The sequence below is a fragment of the Typopeltis vanoorti genome, chromosome 11 (genome assembly GCF_054136105.1).
Source record: "Typopeltis vanoorti isolate ZY-2024b chromosome 11, IOZ_Tvanoo_1.0, whole genome shotgun sequence".
Lineage (NCBI taxonomy): Eukaryota > Metazoa > Arthropoda > Arachnida > Uropygi > Thelyphonidae > Typopeltis > Typopeltis vanoorti.
Window position 1 is genome coordinate 12,057,315 of NC_143559.1, and position 19,269 is coordinate 12,076,583.

General features: G+C 35.4%; 1 protein-coding gene across 1 annotated transcript in view; it reads right to left on the reverse strand.

Moving 5' to 3' along the window:
• The window catches only part of LOC150101303 (putative ammonium transporter 3), a 61,501-nt gene that overhangs the window by 39,160 nt on the left and 3,072 nt on the right, over window positions 1-19,269 (reverse strand). The window contains exon 2 of the mRNA XM_090400757.1: window positions 4,045-4,594. Coding sequence (XP_090256883.1) covers window positions 4,045-4,594 — 550 coding nt within the window. The remainder of the gene's footprint in view (window positions 1-4,044; window positions 4,595-19,269) is intronic.

Genomic DNA, 19,269 nt, shown 5'->3' on the forward strand with positions numbered 1-19,269 from the left:
TACGGTTTCATACATTTAAAAGACTTCATAGTAGAGAATGTTTTAACCATGGCGTAGATCAAGTATGTTAAATCATAATATTGCATAGACCAAAATAAAAATTCTTGTTGATGAGAGAACATGGTCTGTAAGATATTTGGAAGACAAGTGAATTCTCTTTATAAGAAGACGAGAAAAAAAAAAAAAAAACTTTATTTTAATAAGACATTTTATTTTAGATCTGACTATAAGTCAGATTTTTTTTTTTTTTTTTTTTTTTTTTTTCACGTAAGGTACAACCCCAGTGGCGTAGCTAGAGCGTTGTCACCCGGGGCGGTCCCTGAGTTTGTCGCCCCTCTCAATACACACCAAAAATACTACAAAAAGTCAAAACGACGTATGGGAAAATAAATTAAAACACTATGTTTATTTTTGAAGTAAAACTTTAATTTCAACATTCTAAAATGTTATTTTTCTTGCTTTTCTGTTAGCAAAATCGTCGATGACATTGGCGAAGTCTATTTCATAATAATGTAGGTGATTCTTGCATTAATTTAGAAAAATTTTAATTTAGAAAAACTCCTCTCACAACTAGCAACACTTACAGCAATTGTGAGGAAAATTAGTAGTATTACAATATTTGGAACTGAGTTCTCGAGACTGTATTTTAGAATTAACTGCAAAAGTTCAAAAAGGTTCAAAGTGCCGCCCGGGGCGGACTGCCCCCCCCCCCGCAACCCCCTAGCTACTCCACTGGTATAACCTCGAATAAATCTTTGTTATTTTATAAGTGAAACGTCTTCATTTATGAAGTGGAGATCGCGATCGCCCAAAACTTGCAACTGGAAAAACTGGAAGACAGTTATTATGCACTTTTCAACTTCTCGAAAATACTCACAAAAGCAGCATTTACGCAATGTTTTTTTTTTTTTTTTTTTTTTTGTAATCTACGCATGCAAGAATTTTCCTTAAAACATATCTATGAAGTTAACCCCTTAACGTACCAATTAAAAATCAGAAAGCGTTCGTTTTTCTGCTAATTTTTTGGGCGAGGGTGATTTGCTGGATCAAATTCATCATTATTTGAAACTGGATCAAATTCATCATTATTTTAATGATGAATTTGATCCAGCTTTATCATAGGTTCATCATTATTTGAAAAATAATGATGAATTTGTGCAAACGCAAACGAAATAGCCGATACACGCCGTTGGCAACTTTTCTCGGCTGAAAGGAAATAGGCACAAGATTGTCTAGCGTCTATATTCGGTTGTATTTATATGTGAAACCAAAATTCAAAATCAATTTTGGTGCAGTAAACAAAAGACCTGTCACAGACGTCTTTGTATGTTAAGGGTTTAAGCATTCTGGTGTCGGTGTTGTTGTGTGTGTGTGTGTGTGTGTGTGTGTGTGTGTGTGTGTGTGTGTGTGTGTGTGTGTGTGTGTGTGTGTGAGCGTACTGCTATCCTTGTGCAAATATACTACTGTACTAGTTCCTCATCACTAATCATAATTTCAATTGAAACTTGAGTGCAAAAATTCTTGTAGTATGGAAAAGTTAGCCATTGAGTCGAGTTTATTCCACACCTTTGAAATTGAAAAGGTGTAGAATACGAAGCTTAAATACTTTAAGCTTCTTTTGAAGCTTAAAGTATTCATAAAAATAAAAAATAAAAAACTACAATAAGAAATGTTAGTTCAAATTTTAGTTTGAAATTAGTCGATAATTCCTAAGTACTTCTAGTTTTTATTACCTTGCATTTTTTTAATATTCTAAATATTTCCTATGCGAATATACTGACTCTATGGATTGTAGTTCAATGACATCATGACCTTTGTTAAAGGTCATGAGGCAGTATATATTATGTCTGTTAATTTCATGTATTCTTTCAGCCCGTTTGCCTGATTTGCATGATAAAAAAAAGTCCAACTCCCGGAAGAGAAAACCGTGTCATTACCATAAGATATCGGCTTACACACCTTGAATAAATGAAGTCCTATACGCGATTTACATGCCACAGAAGCACTCGTGTATAATCATTACTTCATAAAATGCGTTCTCCGAGGCTATAAAAGTTAATTACAAAATCGATTTATTTTATATTAAATATAGGAGTAAAAAGTCAATGGTAAATAGAAAAATATAAATCAACAACATAAATGAAGACCAAAAATTGGGAGGAATAAGAATTTTCACGGCTCTGCTAAAAGGAGTAGAATGGCGCATCCGCTGCACCGCACTTTGGCTCCCTATAGAGCTTAACCATTATAATACGCTATATAATTAAGTGTATTGGATACCGAAGGACTACCGGCGTTCTCTTTCTCCTTACACAGTTGTCACGTTGTAATTCACCTCGACGATAAAAACGCACTCCGCTCCAGACCTCACTTCACTTGTACACTTCATCATGTTTAGAACCGAATAAAGAGCATTTTAAAATAAGCGCATTATGTGCTAAGCGCATTATGTGCTGGTCAGCACATATTGTGCTGAGCAGCCCATAGCTAAATCGCAAATTTCTTGAGAAACACCTATTAAACTAAAATATAAACAGTTTTACATGGCGGTGAATGTAATCTCCAAGTATAATTTTACAACAGTTAATGGAATTCTTAAATAACAACTCAGAATTAAAAGAAGATGGGAAAAATACGTTTCGAAAGAATTTTAAAAAGAAATTTCTCGTAAGCAATGCTACTATTATGAGAAAGAAGGAAAGTAAGGAAGTAGGTAGGTGGGCATAACTATACGGTTCTAGGAAAATTCGCCGTAAACATTTCCGCCGTAGGAAAATGCGCCGCAACATTTTCGTAAGATATTTTGCATTAATTTTTGTAAATAATCAATGGATGATAGAGATATTATAAATTCATTAAAAAGACCAATTTTTATTAAGGTGAATGTTACTGATACATAACACGATGAAATCATTTAAAAATTGTGCAAATTAAAAGAGATGCTGTGTAAATAATTAACTTTTTGCTGCGGATCGTCAATTCAACAAATCCATCAGTAACATCGCTCATTGGAAGAAATGCTAATACTGTGAAGCATTTAATTTTCGTGTTGAATTCAGCATCTGTTTGATAGCGTAACTTCAAACCAATGCAACAATTTTGCGATATAGTTCTTGTACCATATGAAATAAACAACCTGTTATGGTTGTTGATGTAAAAATGTTAGAAAAAGCGTTGATAGTTGCTTTCCCGAAACAATCTTTAATGTTTCGGGATCTAATGATGAACGTAAGCCCTTTAACGCACTGAATAATCTGCTGTAAGTTAATTCTGATTTGCCAGGAAACAAAGCAAAAAGCCGGTCATGAACTAAACAAAGCAAAAAGCGAATTTTTCGGTCATGAACTATACGTTTAACACGCACGCGCGAGCGCGCTAGAAACACGAGAGAGAGAGAGAGAGAGAGAGAGATTATAAGAAGATTCTAATAATTCGATTCTTATAAGATTAGTACAGTTTATTAGAATACAATTTATTGATAATTTCTGAAGATAAAAAAGCAAAATTAAGAAAACTCTTAATGACTCTTCGCTCATTAAATTCGTAAAGTTTAATGAGCGAAGCTTGATAGCTACAAAATGTAATTTTCATGTTTATTCTCTTCAAATCGTATGAGTTTCCTTGCATAAATGTTCTTTCTTTCTTTCTTTCTCTCTCTTCCTGTAGATGAGTAACTGACTTACTGACTTCATACTGTAGTAGGACAGTTTTCCTTCCTGCAAAACAAACTAACCTACTGGAAAACGCAAAACACGTATTTTGCTCTCCAGAATTCGATTGCGATAAAATTACAACTTCGATTTTAGCTGCTTTTTTTTTTTTTTTTTTTTTTTATTCAAGTGATAATGAGAACTGAATGGAACGTAAAGAAAAATTACAAAAGTAGAATGGGAAAATGTAACTAAAGAAAATAACAGAAATTACATAAGTAAAGAAATAATCGGGTTCAAATAAGAAAATAAAAGTACTTTTAATAGAAAAGAAGGAAATTAATTCGAATTAAAGAAAACGTTCTCACCGGAAGAGGACAGTAAATCCACTTACCACAGCATAAACATTCCTACTAATGCATTTGTTGGGGAACCCATTGGAGGTGGATCGGCGCCATTGTCGTAGCGACCTATTCTTGGTTTAAGCATCATGGCTGCAACGAGTGCCGAGGCTCCACCTACAAGATGCACTGCAGAACATCCAGCGATGTCCACCACCTTGAGACTTCGAAGAAAACCATGGTCATTCCACACCCATCCTGCAGGGATACAGAAGACCACGGTGTTTAAGAAAGAGAATAAGCAGTAAGCGATGAAATTACATCTTTCTGCCATGGCTCCGGACACGATAGTTGTAGCCGTGGTGGCGAAGGACAGCTGAAAGACGTAAGTGGCGAACACTACTCCCATTTCGCTCTCTTGAGCATCCAGTAAGAACGATCCAAAATTAATGAAAGGATTACTTCCAGCATCCTTTCCAAAGCTAATTCCGTATCCGAACATCCAGTATCCGAGACCTCCAAACACCACGTCCACAGCGTTCTTTACCATGATGTTCACTTCATTCTTCCTACTAACGCATCCCGATTCGAGCAGTCCGAAACCTGTAAAATAAGAAACGTGTTACGTAAATTAAATGATATAAATGCGATGAATTTTCTTCCAAATACCACAAAACTAAGGAGACAGACGTTTCTTAAAGCCGTTACAGATTTCCTTTTTCATCTTCCACCATTTCAATCATGATAAGTTTCTGAAGCTGCATTGTATGGAAATGGATATAGGAACCTAATAGCGCGGTATGTACGTAGTAGTATTAGTCATTTTGAATCCTATGTACAAGCTGAATAAAATATTCATTATTCACTAAAGGTTTTTTTTTAATTGATAAAACGAGTGAGGATATGCGATATCATAATCATAATAATTCCTCTCTGGCATATTTGAATTTAATGCTGTTTGGTCTTTAGAATCAGCATTAAAATTGCTGAGTTGTTTTCACTGAAGCTAATTTTGCCATTTAAAATTAAATTTCTATGGCAAAACATAATTATCTCTATAAATATACAAAAATCGGCTTATAGAGTGAATTGTTGTGATAATGACTAGTGTAACTATCCCTATACACGAATGCCCTTACAAAACATACCTTTTGGCCCCTTGGTTTGCTTTTCTTGAAAAGGTTGCTTTTCTTGAAATAAGTAAAATTTTACTGATTCATTTTGTCTCTCGGGTGCAAGATTTTCTAGACCCTGACTGGGCGAACTTTAGTGACGGTTAGAATTTGGAGTCTTTGTCAAAATTTGTCGAGATATCCCAATTTTTGTTTCAGCTTTCATTTTTACGGTAGTTCTACGGTAATCATAATGGAATTACGACTTGAATAATGACACCTGGAATGACTTGTGACACCTACTAGTGAGAAATTATTGTTATTATTTCGAAACGATCTAGCAGTATTGAATATAAGATTAAAACAATAACAAAAAAAAAAAGGTTCGTATGAGTTACTGGCACTAAAAGGAAAAGAAGGAAAATTCTTGAAATAATGGAAAGTAGACAACTTTTTTTTTCAAAATCACGTTGATATTTTAATAATAATCATCAATGATGTTAATTATTTTATTTTTATTTGCGGCGGGGGGGGGTTATTGGCTTTGTTTCTATTACAGAGATATAAATGACCCTCTGAAATACCGGCAACACAATAAGAACAACAACTCTGAAGTATTTGTTATTTTCAGAGGATGTTGAAGTTCTTATGTTTCAAATATTTAATTATTAAATAGAAGAATGAAAAAAAAATAAAATTAAAATTAAATATGAGAAGAAAATAAGTTATCTTAGCTCATCGTTTATAATAACACTTATACGGGAAGTTTATGGTGAGAGTGCAATACAGTTTTGTGATGACACTCTTGGGGATCTACATATTTAATATATTTTTAAATTTTTATTCTTTTACTTAATAAGTTCATAAGCCTTTGTGTCTCTGACAAGCTCTGTTACTTCATTTTTATGTCATTTGGAAAAGTCGTTAGTGAATGTGAGGATTTTCACATCCGTACAATCCTTTCTAATTTTATTGTGGTCGCTTCTTGTGGGAATGAATTAGTTAATGATAACAGAGAATTATTTTTTCTGTCTCATATATTCCATCATCCTCTATTTCTGCTCTAATTGGTCTTAAACTTGCAGCGGATATTGTGCTTTGCGAAAAACAACATTCAAGATTTCGTAGAAATTGGTTGAGGAACGCAATTGTAAAGGTTTCAGCGAAGATTGTAGAGGCTTCTTTACATTCTTCTGTAGAGGTTTCTGAAAACAAAAAAAAAAAATAAGTTGCGTTTCCTTTTTCTTTTTTTTTTCTATTTTTTCAGAAACTCGACTGTTTTTTGATGCATTCAGAGGACTCTTCTTTTATTAATTGGGCTTGAACCTTCAAATTTGCAAACTATATTCTCTTCAGTATCTCTGGTCAACAAAAATGACCGATCAATAATATTCAATCTTAAAACGTAGCTACAGCAGGTTGAATATGCACCTTAATGATCTTTCTAAAAATAAAATATCATTAAGGAGCAGATTCATTAAGGTGCTTAGGGTCACCTTTCATGACTCCTAGACTATCAATAAAATGAGTTGCACAACAAACAAAAAACGCCATTTTATAGTTATTTACTTATTATGTTTAACGTTGTCTTTTTATATATAATGCAAGATTGAATGTAATGTTTTATGAAATTACGTAATGCAGCATATGTAATCTCGCATTGTACAATCCCCCTTATAATTAATCTTTCCCAAGTGTAATTAATGTTTCTATGTGTCGGCGGCAGTTTAACGGATCATACGTGTTCGATGATAGGATTTCAGTGTGAAAAAAGAGAGCCGCCAAAATCTAGAGAGAGTAACGACCTTTCCTAACCAATCAATAGCCAGTCATCACTTTGCCATTTTAGACATGTACTTCGGAATCGCTTCGGGTCAGAGTAGTAATTGATATAAAGTGAGTACCGGAGCTCTCTCTGAAAATCACATGCTTTCTTTAATTTCCGTTGCCTTTGCAGACGGATTGCCAACGTCATTTCCTTTTCTTAGTTATTACAGCAATTCCGTATACTATAACAACTTTCGGATCGCAGTTACACTTCGAAGCGAAGCTGTGCTAACGACTGCGTGCAGGATCATATAAGGAAATTAAAACAAGCCACAGTACGTTCCATGACGTAAACATCCGGGTATATTTAGGCTCAAGTGAAATAAATGACGCGCAGTTGAGTTCTTCAAAATACGTTGTGCTCATCAATTTCAAAAACATCACCTCGACAAAAACAGTTGCGCTAATGCAAAGCCTCTTCCATAGCGTAATCGCGACATTTGCACTCCGATTGGATATATGCAACTGTTAGGCACAGGACACTAGCTGTATAGTTTTACGTTCTTCTGCAGTAATTCTAATAATCTCAACCTTGCTTGCAAACAAATTCTGAAGTATATTTCATTTGTAAATATACATGGCAAAAAATGATTTTTATATAACAATTAGCCTGATTACAAATAATAAGTTAATAGAATGGAGTGAAATCTTTCTTGGAACACTCCGGACATAAGATAATTATTTCTGAATCGTCATTAATTAAAGGGAGATCGCCAACCATTTCATGTCCAATTGATTTCTCTAACTCTTTCCCTCGACAGCAGTTGCTGGATTGATCGGTACGAGCCAAAAAGCAGGTGGTAAAGTAATCAGACTGCAACAGTAATAATGATTTTCAATACAGCGTACGTTTTATTAGGGGTTCCCCCCTCTGGAACAAGATATCCAAAAAGGTGCATAGCTTAGGTATATGCTTCGTTTTTCTCCCAAGAACAAATCTAATATCTGACATCAATATTTAACTATTTATATCAGTAGTGGAGGCATTCATTTCGAAGAAACAAAAATTAGCAGCGAAAATGACAGATGTGAAAGGATCATGACACGCTCATCACTGGTCTCAGAATCTGTGTTAACATTAAAACAGTTACAGACAGATTCATTCGGAATGCTTAAAAGAGATAGCTGATCTGTAAAATTCCGACATTCGATTAATAAGAAAACACTTCCCACATCGACTATACTTCGTCGTCGTGCTCGTTTGATAAATGCGACTTGAAGCGGGAGGCGGCGTTTGCTATCGAGGAGATAAGCTAATGAAACTCTACTTTTTCCTTTGAATAAAATAATGTAAATATTTTATTGGAACAGAAATAGATATTCTGGGAAAGGAATATAGACACATTTCAAACAAATAGGAAATAATATAGAAATCTCTCAGACTTAGTGTGTATATCAAAAAAAAAAAAAAGAAGAAGAGATCAGTGCATTTTTCCATTTACTTAAAGCATTTATATATACATTCGCGTGAAACAAATCTCAGTCGTAAAAAGCAATCTATGTCTTTATAATATCTATAGAAAGATTCTATGAACTTTTTTTTTAATTCGCTAGTGTCTACGATATTCTAATGTTAATATTTCTGAAAATAATTTCTTTTACACACCAACAGACTAACGAAAATTAACATTCATATTAAGTTAAATGACCGCGTGCTTAGCCTAGTGCAGTGTTTCTCAAACTTCAGATATCCGTGTATCCCTTCTTAAATTTTCATTATTTCCAAGTATCCCAGTTTAGATGTATATGTAAACAAAAAATATGATTTATTTTTAATAGAACAAAATTTATAAAGATACTATAAATTTTTACTTAATTTAAATAATTTATCATCAATGAAAGGGATACAATATCAACGTCTTCTTGTTGCTTACAGCTACTTGTATCTGCTATGTTGCTCTCTTTTGTGCGTTTTACAAATCCAGTCTTTAACCAGTCTTTAACCTTGAGAATTTGAAAGCTAAAAAAAATTACCGTATTTACTCAAATATTACTCGCATTTTTTCCCAAACTTAAAAAAAAATAAATAAAAACTTAAAGCAAAAAAATCGTGGTGCAAGATATATGCGGGGATTTTCGCAAACTAAAGTTTTCAGAAAAAACTGAAAATGGGTATGACTTACCAAGAAGCTCCTATTGGCCATCACTACTTCCGGCCCGAGAGCTGTTTTCTTCTGTGCATCGTTAAAGTCATCTACCCAAATCACGTCCTCTTCTTTCCCATTATTTCAAGCAAAAATTACCAGTAATTTACAAGACTTAAGATACGTAATGAACAATCATTCACAAATGACTAATGAGAAGTGAAATCAGAGCGCGAAACGGACAGAAATCGTATGCCAGTAGAGACAGAGCAGCTATGAAGATGTGCATATGATTGGTGCCAGTATCTTGGGGGGGGGGGACCCAGTTGAGTAGACGATTTGAGAATACCCACTACGCATCGCATACGACCTATGACTGAGCATCTGCAATGATCGCTAATTCATAAGTAGTATAGAAATAGAAGACATGGCACAACATAAATTTAAAAAATTAATTTTAATTAGGTAAAGATTTTTGGAAAATTTTCTACTGTTTTTTTTTCTATTTCTTTGGGGGAGGATGTGCCACTGATTGGTACGGAATTAACAAAAGATTGCACCACCCAAAAACAAAAGCAAGCCGACAATTGAGTTGGCTCTCATTTCAACAATTGAGTTGAAATGCTAATTCTCTTCAACCGAATTGCATAATACCTGAAACACATTCACTGTATATTTCTTAGTTTTAACACGCTTTAACAGCCACATGTTTGACACCGCTGGGTGTCAAACATGTGGCTGTTAAAGCGTGTTTGACACCGCTGGGTGGTGTCAAACATGTGGCTTTGCTTGAGTCTATAGAGCAGTTTCTGTGGGACGGGACATGTAGTTCATTAGTTAATGTCGTTTTTATCTCAGTTGTCTCTAATTACACTATTTGTTGAGAAATATATTACACAGCCTGCAAATGTCTCTTTAGCTTATTCAGGGACATAATAAAACTAATTGTTTTTCGTGCATCTGCAATATAGTAGCTGTTGCGGCGGGCGTGTTGTCTACCGCAGGGAGCGAGTTACTATCGCTCTATTGTAACTCGCTCTATGGTAATTGAGTAAAAGAATTCATACGTAATATAATTTAATATTCGTTTAAATTAATTCTTTTTTTTTCTTAGTAATGATTCCATGCGTTAATGATGCATAGCCGAAAATTGCCACGTGCCCCCTGAAGACCTTTCACGTACCCCCGGGGGTACGCGTACCACACTTTGAGAAACACTGGCCTAGTGGTGTGCGCTTCGCAACCATATGCCTGGGAAAGAGGCGTCCTAGTTCGATTCCTGTCGCCAACGTGAGGAGCTTAAGGATCTTTCTGAGACATAGCCAAATTAGCCGGTCTTGGGCGTGGACAGCAGGGTTTTTCTTCCCAATTTATCTGGGGGGATTTCCTCCTGCAAACAGGCTAACCAGCCCTGCGAACACACGCGGATTACAGCATGAATACTGTCCTTATGGGATGCAGCAGAGGAGGGGCGAACCGGCTGCATTAATTCGCCGTAAAGCCTCCTCATTGGGGGGGGGGGGGGACTCAATTCGGCCTAGGACGGATGAGAAAGGATAGGATAACTTAAATGCTTACAAAAGTAAAATAATTAAAGAACGAGCCATACGGCTTCATCATTTCGGCAACGTAAATTATATAGAAATTGTAGATATTAAAGATCCAACAGCAGAATATATGTAGAAACTTAGGAAGTTTCGAAATGCACTAAAAAAGGCAAATATACGGACGGACGAGCAGCGCTCGTGTAGGTAGTGCAAGCTAAGGCAACTCCGATACTGAGATTTTTATTTAATAAGGTTAAAACACCTTATGGTAACTTGTTCTGGTAAAATACTTATAAGCTCTGTATTACTAAAATCTTGGTATTTCTATTTCTAGCCTGGCTCCCACTGATGAGACCCCAATAAAGGTCGAAACCGGTCTGGGTAGTGGCCCCTTGCCTTTAATGCAAAGCATCATACATCTCCTCCAGGAGATGTGCTTTGCATTATGGGTAAATATTAAGATTAGTGATCAGAGCTTATTCTACTTTTACCATGAGTTATCTTGGTCTTGCGCTACCTGCAGGGTCAGCTACACTTGCATTACGTGCAGGCGCAAACTTGGCTTATTTGTCTGTTTGCTTACTTGGGAAATGGAATAAAACCAGGTTTAAAACCGCTTGGTATCCTTAGATAGAGTATATATAGAGAGTATCACCATTCTATAAAGTTCTTTAAATAAAATTATCTAACTTCAGACATCATGATAGTTCTACACAATTGAAAATTCAACTTTGACTACTATAAAAACTATTGTATATAAATAATTATAATAGGTGCTGATATGTATGTGGTAGAATTAGTACACTATAATGCAATAACGTTTGTTGTTGATTGGTTTGTTCGTTCAGGCTGTTGAGGCCAATATATTATGTCTGTTACTTTCATGTGTTCTTAAGGCTACTTGGTATGTTTTGCTTGATTGGAAATTCTTGTTTTCGGCCAGTCAGTTAGCCTATGAAACTGGCTAACTGACTTCAGTTGAAAAGCCTTCCTAAAGATTCTTCGCGTCCTACACATACCGGCCATTAAATTAGAAAACCTTTCTGCAATTGTACGTCAATCATGGGAAAAACAAAGGATCGGAGTTCGATAAAGGGTTTATTATGGGTACCCGTCGGGCTGGAACCAGGATGATGAAAACGGCAGAGCTGACTTGTTTCCCAAAAGGTAAGATATCCCAGGTGTTTAAGCAGTGGAAAAATAATCCATGTCGCTTGTCTAAGTTCGTAATTATGTTCCTAAGACAATTAGTCTTAGGAAGTCATGGACATGGTCTGTTGATACGGAATGGTCCTTTGGTTTTGCTAGAAGGTCGGATGTCCTCCAAGGGATATTTGAACATTATTACCGATCAGATCTATCCTGCGGACGTTGACTTTTAATCCAGCAGGTGACGGTTGTAGCATTGTCTTCCATGAAATAACCGTAACCTGCTGGATAAACAAGTCTATCCTGCAATTCAACATTGCAGGATAGACTTGTTCAGCGAGCATGACAGCGACTTTCACTCTTCCCTGGCCACCACACAGCCCGATTCTGAACCCCCTTTGAGAATGTATTGGACATATTCGAAAAACAGATCCGGGAGCAAAGTCCTCTTCCGTCAACTCTGAGTAGTTCAGTGACTGTCTGATGAATGCTTGGTATGTTGTAGACGTAGATGCAATCCAACAACTTGTGGAATCTCTACCAAACCGCATATGTGCTGTAATTCGGGCTAAAGGAGGTCCAGTATGGTATTAAAAATACATTTTTTATTCAGTGGCCAGTATGTGTAGAGGGAATTCGAGCCAAGGTCTTTCCAAATTAAAGGGTATTTCCGATACTGACTGGGCTATTATAGCTCCTACATTGGTTTTTAAACTGAGTGTATTTAAAGACTACGTGACAGAAGATTTATTTTCGTTATAACTGCCAGCATAGTTAATTTGGTGTATACTGTCTCCGCTCTCCAACTAATAAGTTACAAGTTTCCGTTATTGTATGTTAAACCTACGATAACTGAATTCACTGACCTTGATTGACATGTCCTCAAGGCCAGTGAAATGTTGCTAAAGATGTACGTGATCCTTCCATTCGCTTCTCTCATTACAAACCAAAGCTCCCTCTTTCATATAATTTTCGCTTGAGTTTTCTTGAGCCATTTTAGTTTCTTCCTAATACTAGAATTCTCTTCTATATAAGGAAAAAATCTGATATTGCTTGTCTCTTAGTAGTTACATTTCCCTTAGCTCATTCCAAGAATCCTTTTCCTATCACAAGCTGTTAGCATGTTTATATTTAGGCTCAGTAAATTCCAGGATTCGATAAAGTTTCTTTCTGTTATTATTTTTAAAGGATTTCTGGTGAAGATTGCCCGCTCCATTTTATGAGACAAATATTCATTAGCAAATCGTTTAATGTGAAATACCTTGCTGCTGTATAGACTGATTTATATCAAAGAAACGTTTTTATTATTTTACCTATTGCAGTTACGAAAGATACATTTTTTACCATCTCACTGTTTTCATTCAAAACGCATGCGACTGTAAATAGTTTCTAAAGCAAACACTTTTTAAAGTAGATAGATTAGACTTCGATAGGTTTCGGTTGTCCGTACTTGTTCAGTAGCTAACCGTTCTGTTTAGCGATGACAGCTGTACGTTGAATCAGAGAACCTAGTAGATATGCAATATTCTTTACATTCTCTTGTTTATCTAACTTCAATCCTCAAGCCATTCACAAATAAAATAAAAAAAAACCAAAAAAAAGATGTTTTGATGTCACTACACAAGAATACAAATTACCAATCACACCTATTTGCGATAATCTTGCTTACGTATTCGATCTACCTTGCTTGTTTCTGTTGTTATTGCTTTGCCTATATAAATATTCAGATTCCAGTAAAAATGTACACAGAACGGTGGCACTGTTGCAATTGTAAAATTACGCTTTTTAATTCTGTATTGAATTAAGACAATAGTAGACTAGTTTAAATAGCAGCTTGTTAAATGTTAATAATGTCGTATCACTCTGTAAATCTATCCTTCTTAGAGACCCGAGGAATAGGACGTTTTGGTTTAATTCGGTACAACTTTGATACCCTCTCCCCATCCCACTTCTGCAGTTGTTTTCACAGAACTTCGACATTACGAAGCAGATGTGAAAATCGACCCGAATCTACGTGCTTAGTCTTCTGTAACTTGACCTACATAAGCTTACAACGTTAGTAATTGCCTCTTGTGAAACCAAACAAGACATACGAGTATTTCGTCAACACCTGACTGCAGACTGCATGAAAACTTTAGCTCAGTAGTAGAATCTCAACATTTTATTTTTCTTGTTTATTTCTCAGGAATTCTCATTAGAAAAGTGTTTAAAGTTCTTATTACTTATTAGTAAAATCAATTTTTACGATATTTAATCAGCTTTAACACTAAAACATAGTCAACAATCATATAGTTTCATTATCATCCGCTTTGAAATTTCATAAGTTGAGAAACTATTTTTACCAAAATCCGTCTCGTATTTTTAAGTTTTCAAACCATGCAACACCTGAATAAAGACCAGCTTCCATCCAGTACGCTTCCCATTCACAAAGATTGACTTCATTAAAGGCCGCAGGAATTTTCATCACTGGAAGTAGGCTTCCAAAGATGAAATATTGGATCCCTCTGTCAGAAAGGCACACGATTATACAGAATTGAAACCTGGTAAGGCCGCAAAAAATTGTCTAGATCCAGCCATTTGTTTTCGAGTTCAATTAACACTGCTTTCAATAGAGAGGGCCGTATTTTTTTTTTTTTATCAGGACAGAACAAGTTGTCTCCAGAACATGCGATAATAATAATAATCCGCAGTACTTATAAGCCCTTGAGGCCAATGACCTGCTGAGATTGGCTTTCGTAATCATAAGTTTGGTTAGTCTTATGCCTAAAGATATATTTTTGAGTGTGTTTTCCGGGCCAGTTTGCCTGACGAAAAACCCGAGTTTCCAAGAGAGAAGAGATACTCTGTCACTTGACATGTTTTCGACGATCCTCCATAGTTCAGTCGGTTTCCCTATGTTCGGAAAGACTGGGTTCGAATAATGTGTAGATCGCAAAGAACGTTTATCGAGGATTTTCAACTGAATGTGAGTTAGACTGTCTCATACGAAAGTGGAGATATTTACATAATTGCACTGTGGACCGAGATATTGGATATATAACCCACTGGTTACGACTAGACGACGGGAATCAGACACTGACTGTACATAGGATGAGATAGTATCTATGTTCGAATCGCAAAAGTCTCGAGTGATTTCGAACAGGAAGGAATGATAGTGGAATGCAGACTGAGTAGTTAGAGTGTATTTCTCAGAATTCGGTGAGGTGGCCGCCTGTATATGGAATGTGGTGGAATCTAGAGGTGATGAGAAGGCATATGATTGCAGAATGTATTGAGCACTGTACCTTATGGGATGTACAGGGCATAATCATTCAGAGTATCAATCCTGGCCAGCAATTAAAAGCAACTACAACTAAGATTTAAAAAAAAGAACATCAGCATCGGGGACGAGAGGATAGGTAAAAGATAGCACAGAATAATGAATTCCAGTTCTCCTGTTATTTCATGAGGACGGAAAGACAGGAGTAAAACGATGAATTATAGCATAAAGCCATGGATCCATCATGTGGTCATGACAACGCAAGACCAAAGCCGCGGAATGATTATATGGATCATATTTTCTTGGTACCTCCTAAGATCTCTTGACACTAGTTAAGCAAGGGTCGAATAGAACAGCAACCTGAACCTCACAGCCGACTAACTGCACCCATTCATACTGACCATTTAACCTGCATGATAGAATAAAGAACCATGTCACAGGGCCGTGGTGATCCTAAAGTAGTTACAGGACGTGTTCTGTGACAGAAACTTTATTTGTTTTCCTCCCCAACTTAATTAACATCATTCCCCTTTCGTCTCTGAGATGGGGGTAACAAGTTAAATCCACAAGATGTTCACTACTTAGAAACTTGCTGCTTACAAATATGACTGAACTGCAGGAATACATTATATAATATTTATTTAGACTTTGGACTGTTACTTTTTACTCCAAGAGTCGAGTATAATCAGCATCTTCTTTTATAATCAGTATGTATTTTCTTTCTACATAAAATATAATTTTATGTAGAAAGAAATTCTTTAGTTTATAAGTAATTTAGTAAAATGGAAAATTAATAATAATTTTGTATTTTGATTTCTATTTCACGAGGTTAATCAAACATTCTGGTAATGGAACTGTCTAGAATTTTTTTTTTTTAATGAAACCTCCACAAAGATTTCCTAAGAACTAAATAAACGAGAATAATTACGAGTAAAAACATATAATAAGTTATATCCAATAACGAAAATGAGGACTTACAAAATGTTCAAATTTAAATCATTTTTATTATCAGTTTATGGCTGAATTAGTATTAATACACATATTATGTTTGTAAAACAGTTAATATTAATTTTGTTCATATTCATGAATTACACACACACACACACACACACACACACACACACACACACACACACACACACACACACACACACACACACACACACACACACACAGATGAAACTGCAAAATCTGAGTTAATATATGTTAGTCTTATGCAAATCATATTCGCTGAATAGCGTATGCTTCTGAATCAGATTGAAGTTTAAAATAACAATTGGATATATAAAATAGTTCTACATTTAAATTGAAAAAAATACGATATAACCATTAATATTTAAATAACAATTTTCAAATTAGAATTTTCAAGAAAAATTCCTATTAAATAACATGTAGATCACTAAAAAGGTCTTTCTAATACAATAACAGTATATACTTTAGATCTATCGTAAACCAATTTTCAGTCATGTTTATCTATCATGGAATCCTTGTTAATGTAATTTCTTTCAATCTGGAGTACATTGCTTAGTAGGGGGTGGGGGTATTGTTATGCAGCGAAATCCTTTGGTCTTAATTTTTTGAAAATAGTGGACAGCCAGTCGCTATCCTTCAAGCCTTCACTGATAGTGAGTACAAGATAACAATTACACAAAGCTTTTCAATTATATACTATACGGCATACAACTTCAACTATCTGGTGACCTTAAATCCAAATATTCGTATTATTGTCTGTAATAGTGTGAGTTTTATGATTTTTTGTGATGCGAGATTAAAAATTCTATTTTCCCGTGATCAAGATCGGCTAACTTGGAAAAAGCCGCTCAGAGAAAATTCCTCTAGTCGGCGACTAGAATCGAATTAACTAATAGTGGTCTTTCTTCAGGCTGCCTAGCGCTATAGACTCAGACACCGCTTGTACAGGGCTACACAGCGACACTCGCATGTTATTCCAGTTTGACATATTATTCCAGTTGTTACATAAATTATGTCTGCATCTATGTGTTTTTGATTTGTGATAATGTTTGAGTTAACAGCACAGAATAAATAGAAGCTGTCTCTTAAACAGCATCTTAAACCAAAAATATATGAAAACTTCATATATTTTGGGGATGTAAGTGACGAACATGGAAAAGCAATTCTACCACAATATGTGTATTGGAGAAACTATACTCTGTCAGTGCCTCAGGGAAAGAGAGGTGTGTGTGTGTGTGTGTGTGTGTGTGTGTGTGTGTGTGTGTGTGTGTGTGTGTGTGTGTGTGTGTGTGTGTGTGTGTGTGTGTGTGTGTGTGAGAGAGAGAGAGAGAGAGAGAGAGAGAGAGAGAGATGGAATTATTACGTATCCGGGTCACTAACAACAAGCCAAATTGTTCTGCTTTATCCCAGCTATTCTCCGAAGCTCTGAGTACCAATCCAGTGTAATCGTAATACGATGTCTGATTTTTCCTGTCCCCTATAAAGGAGAAGCTCCGATGTTATGACCAAGTTTAAATCCACGAGTACATTCCTAGTAAGTCAAAAATTATGTTTACTACTTGGCATGAATTGCTCATACTAAGAAATAAAACGCAGGAAAAATTTTTCTGTTATAATGAAAGCATAACTAGTGAGTTTCTGGAAAATGTGACATGATAGCAAAAGTTTATCATGGTAAATACCAAAAGATTCATAGAAAGTATTTATTAACAGATGAGAAAACTTTCAAAACAAATTTAGTGTAGTAACTGAATTGTTATTTGATAGAATGTGTCGGTTTTTCAAATTTCAGCATCAAATAAAGATTTTCCAAGGATGGTTCTAAATATCAGTACTGGTCTCAGGATCTATTTTAATTTGGGTGGGTTTCACGTGACGCTTGTTTCAAGAATGGTAATTTTTGTAAATATATAAATAGCAAACTTTGATTAATGGATGTAAATGATTTATGTACTCCTCTCAACAGGCTCCGCCTTCTCTACCGCGGCCATCAAGAAAGGAAAACTATTAAGAATTCAATAATTCTTAAAAAATTGAAATTCATCCGCATTTCTTTTGCTTTGTTGGGATACCCATTCTCCGTTTTGATTTCATATATTATCTCATTACAAGTGCAATTAGTTTTTCTTTTATGTATTAGATGTATTGAACTTCGTTTTTATCTGGATGTATTACTAAAAAATTTAGTTTATTCTGAAACTGAATATTTTTATTAGTAGACTCAGAAAAAAATTTTTCGTTACTAGATTATATTCAGTAATATCTGTCAATCGGGTGTCACTTCTTCAGCCGTTGAAAAATAAAGCCATTTTCCTAATCAAAACTTTCAAAATACAAAAAAAAAATACAAAACTTTCTTGCTGATATGCATGACATTGTCGTTCCTAATGCTCTAGAGAGGATGTGCTTGTTCTACAGGTGTGAGTTCGTTAACTACAAAACTCTAGGGATGAAATGAGATCATGGATTACTGAGAAGATTAATTCTTTGTAGCTACATAAACAAAACACTCCACCCTGCTGACAGTAATTAGAGCTGTGCTAAATCAATCACCCAGACTACCTACACAGAACAACACGAGGTAAGTGACCTCTCGTACTTTATTAATATGGCTTGCTTTTTGAAGTAAACACTGTACACTATCGCATATCGGGTTTTATTGGGTTCGATGAGCAGATCAAGAGCGCGACACCATATCGAAGAAAACCATTATGTGAGCGGAATTTGAATTGGTTATATATATGACTGTCTTGTATCTATAGCTTTTACTCCGACTGATGAGTCACCTGTTTATTTGTCTTTATTATAGATCTTTAAGGTTTAAAACAAAACAGGACTTCAGCCAACGACTCTTTTACGCTCAAACTGACCGCAAACCTGTTTCAATTCCACCTCACAATGCTTCATTTCTTATCTTAAGACACCACATGTATTTGGAAGTTTATTTTAACGATACTTGCCATCGATTTTGTGACACCTGCTCTTCAAGAAACAGATTAGGAAATTCCATCAGCTGGTCCCAGTTCCAAAAGTTCCTTTCTGTCGTTTCTGCTCTTTATGATTAAAAGCAATAGGAAAAACTAACGCGCATTAACTGTATATTTCCATTTAAAAAAATGGCAGAAAAATATTGAAGTCTCTCTTGCAACAATAATTCAGACTTCGCAATAACATTGCATCTCGTTGTTCAGAAGTAGAATGAGGTGTCACCTTTAATGTTTTGATGGATCACTGTTGTTTAGTTAAAGGGTGTAGTCGTAATAGTTTGATAATTTCCATTCTCGGAACGCCTACTCTTAAAAGTAATAAAATCCGTTCTGCATTTTAA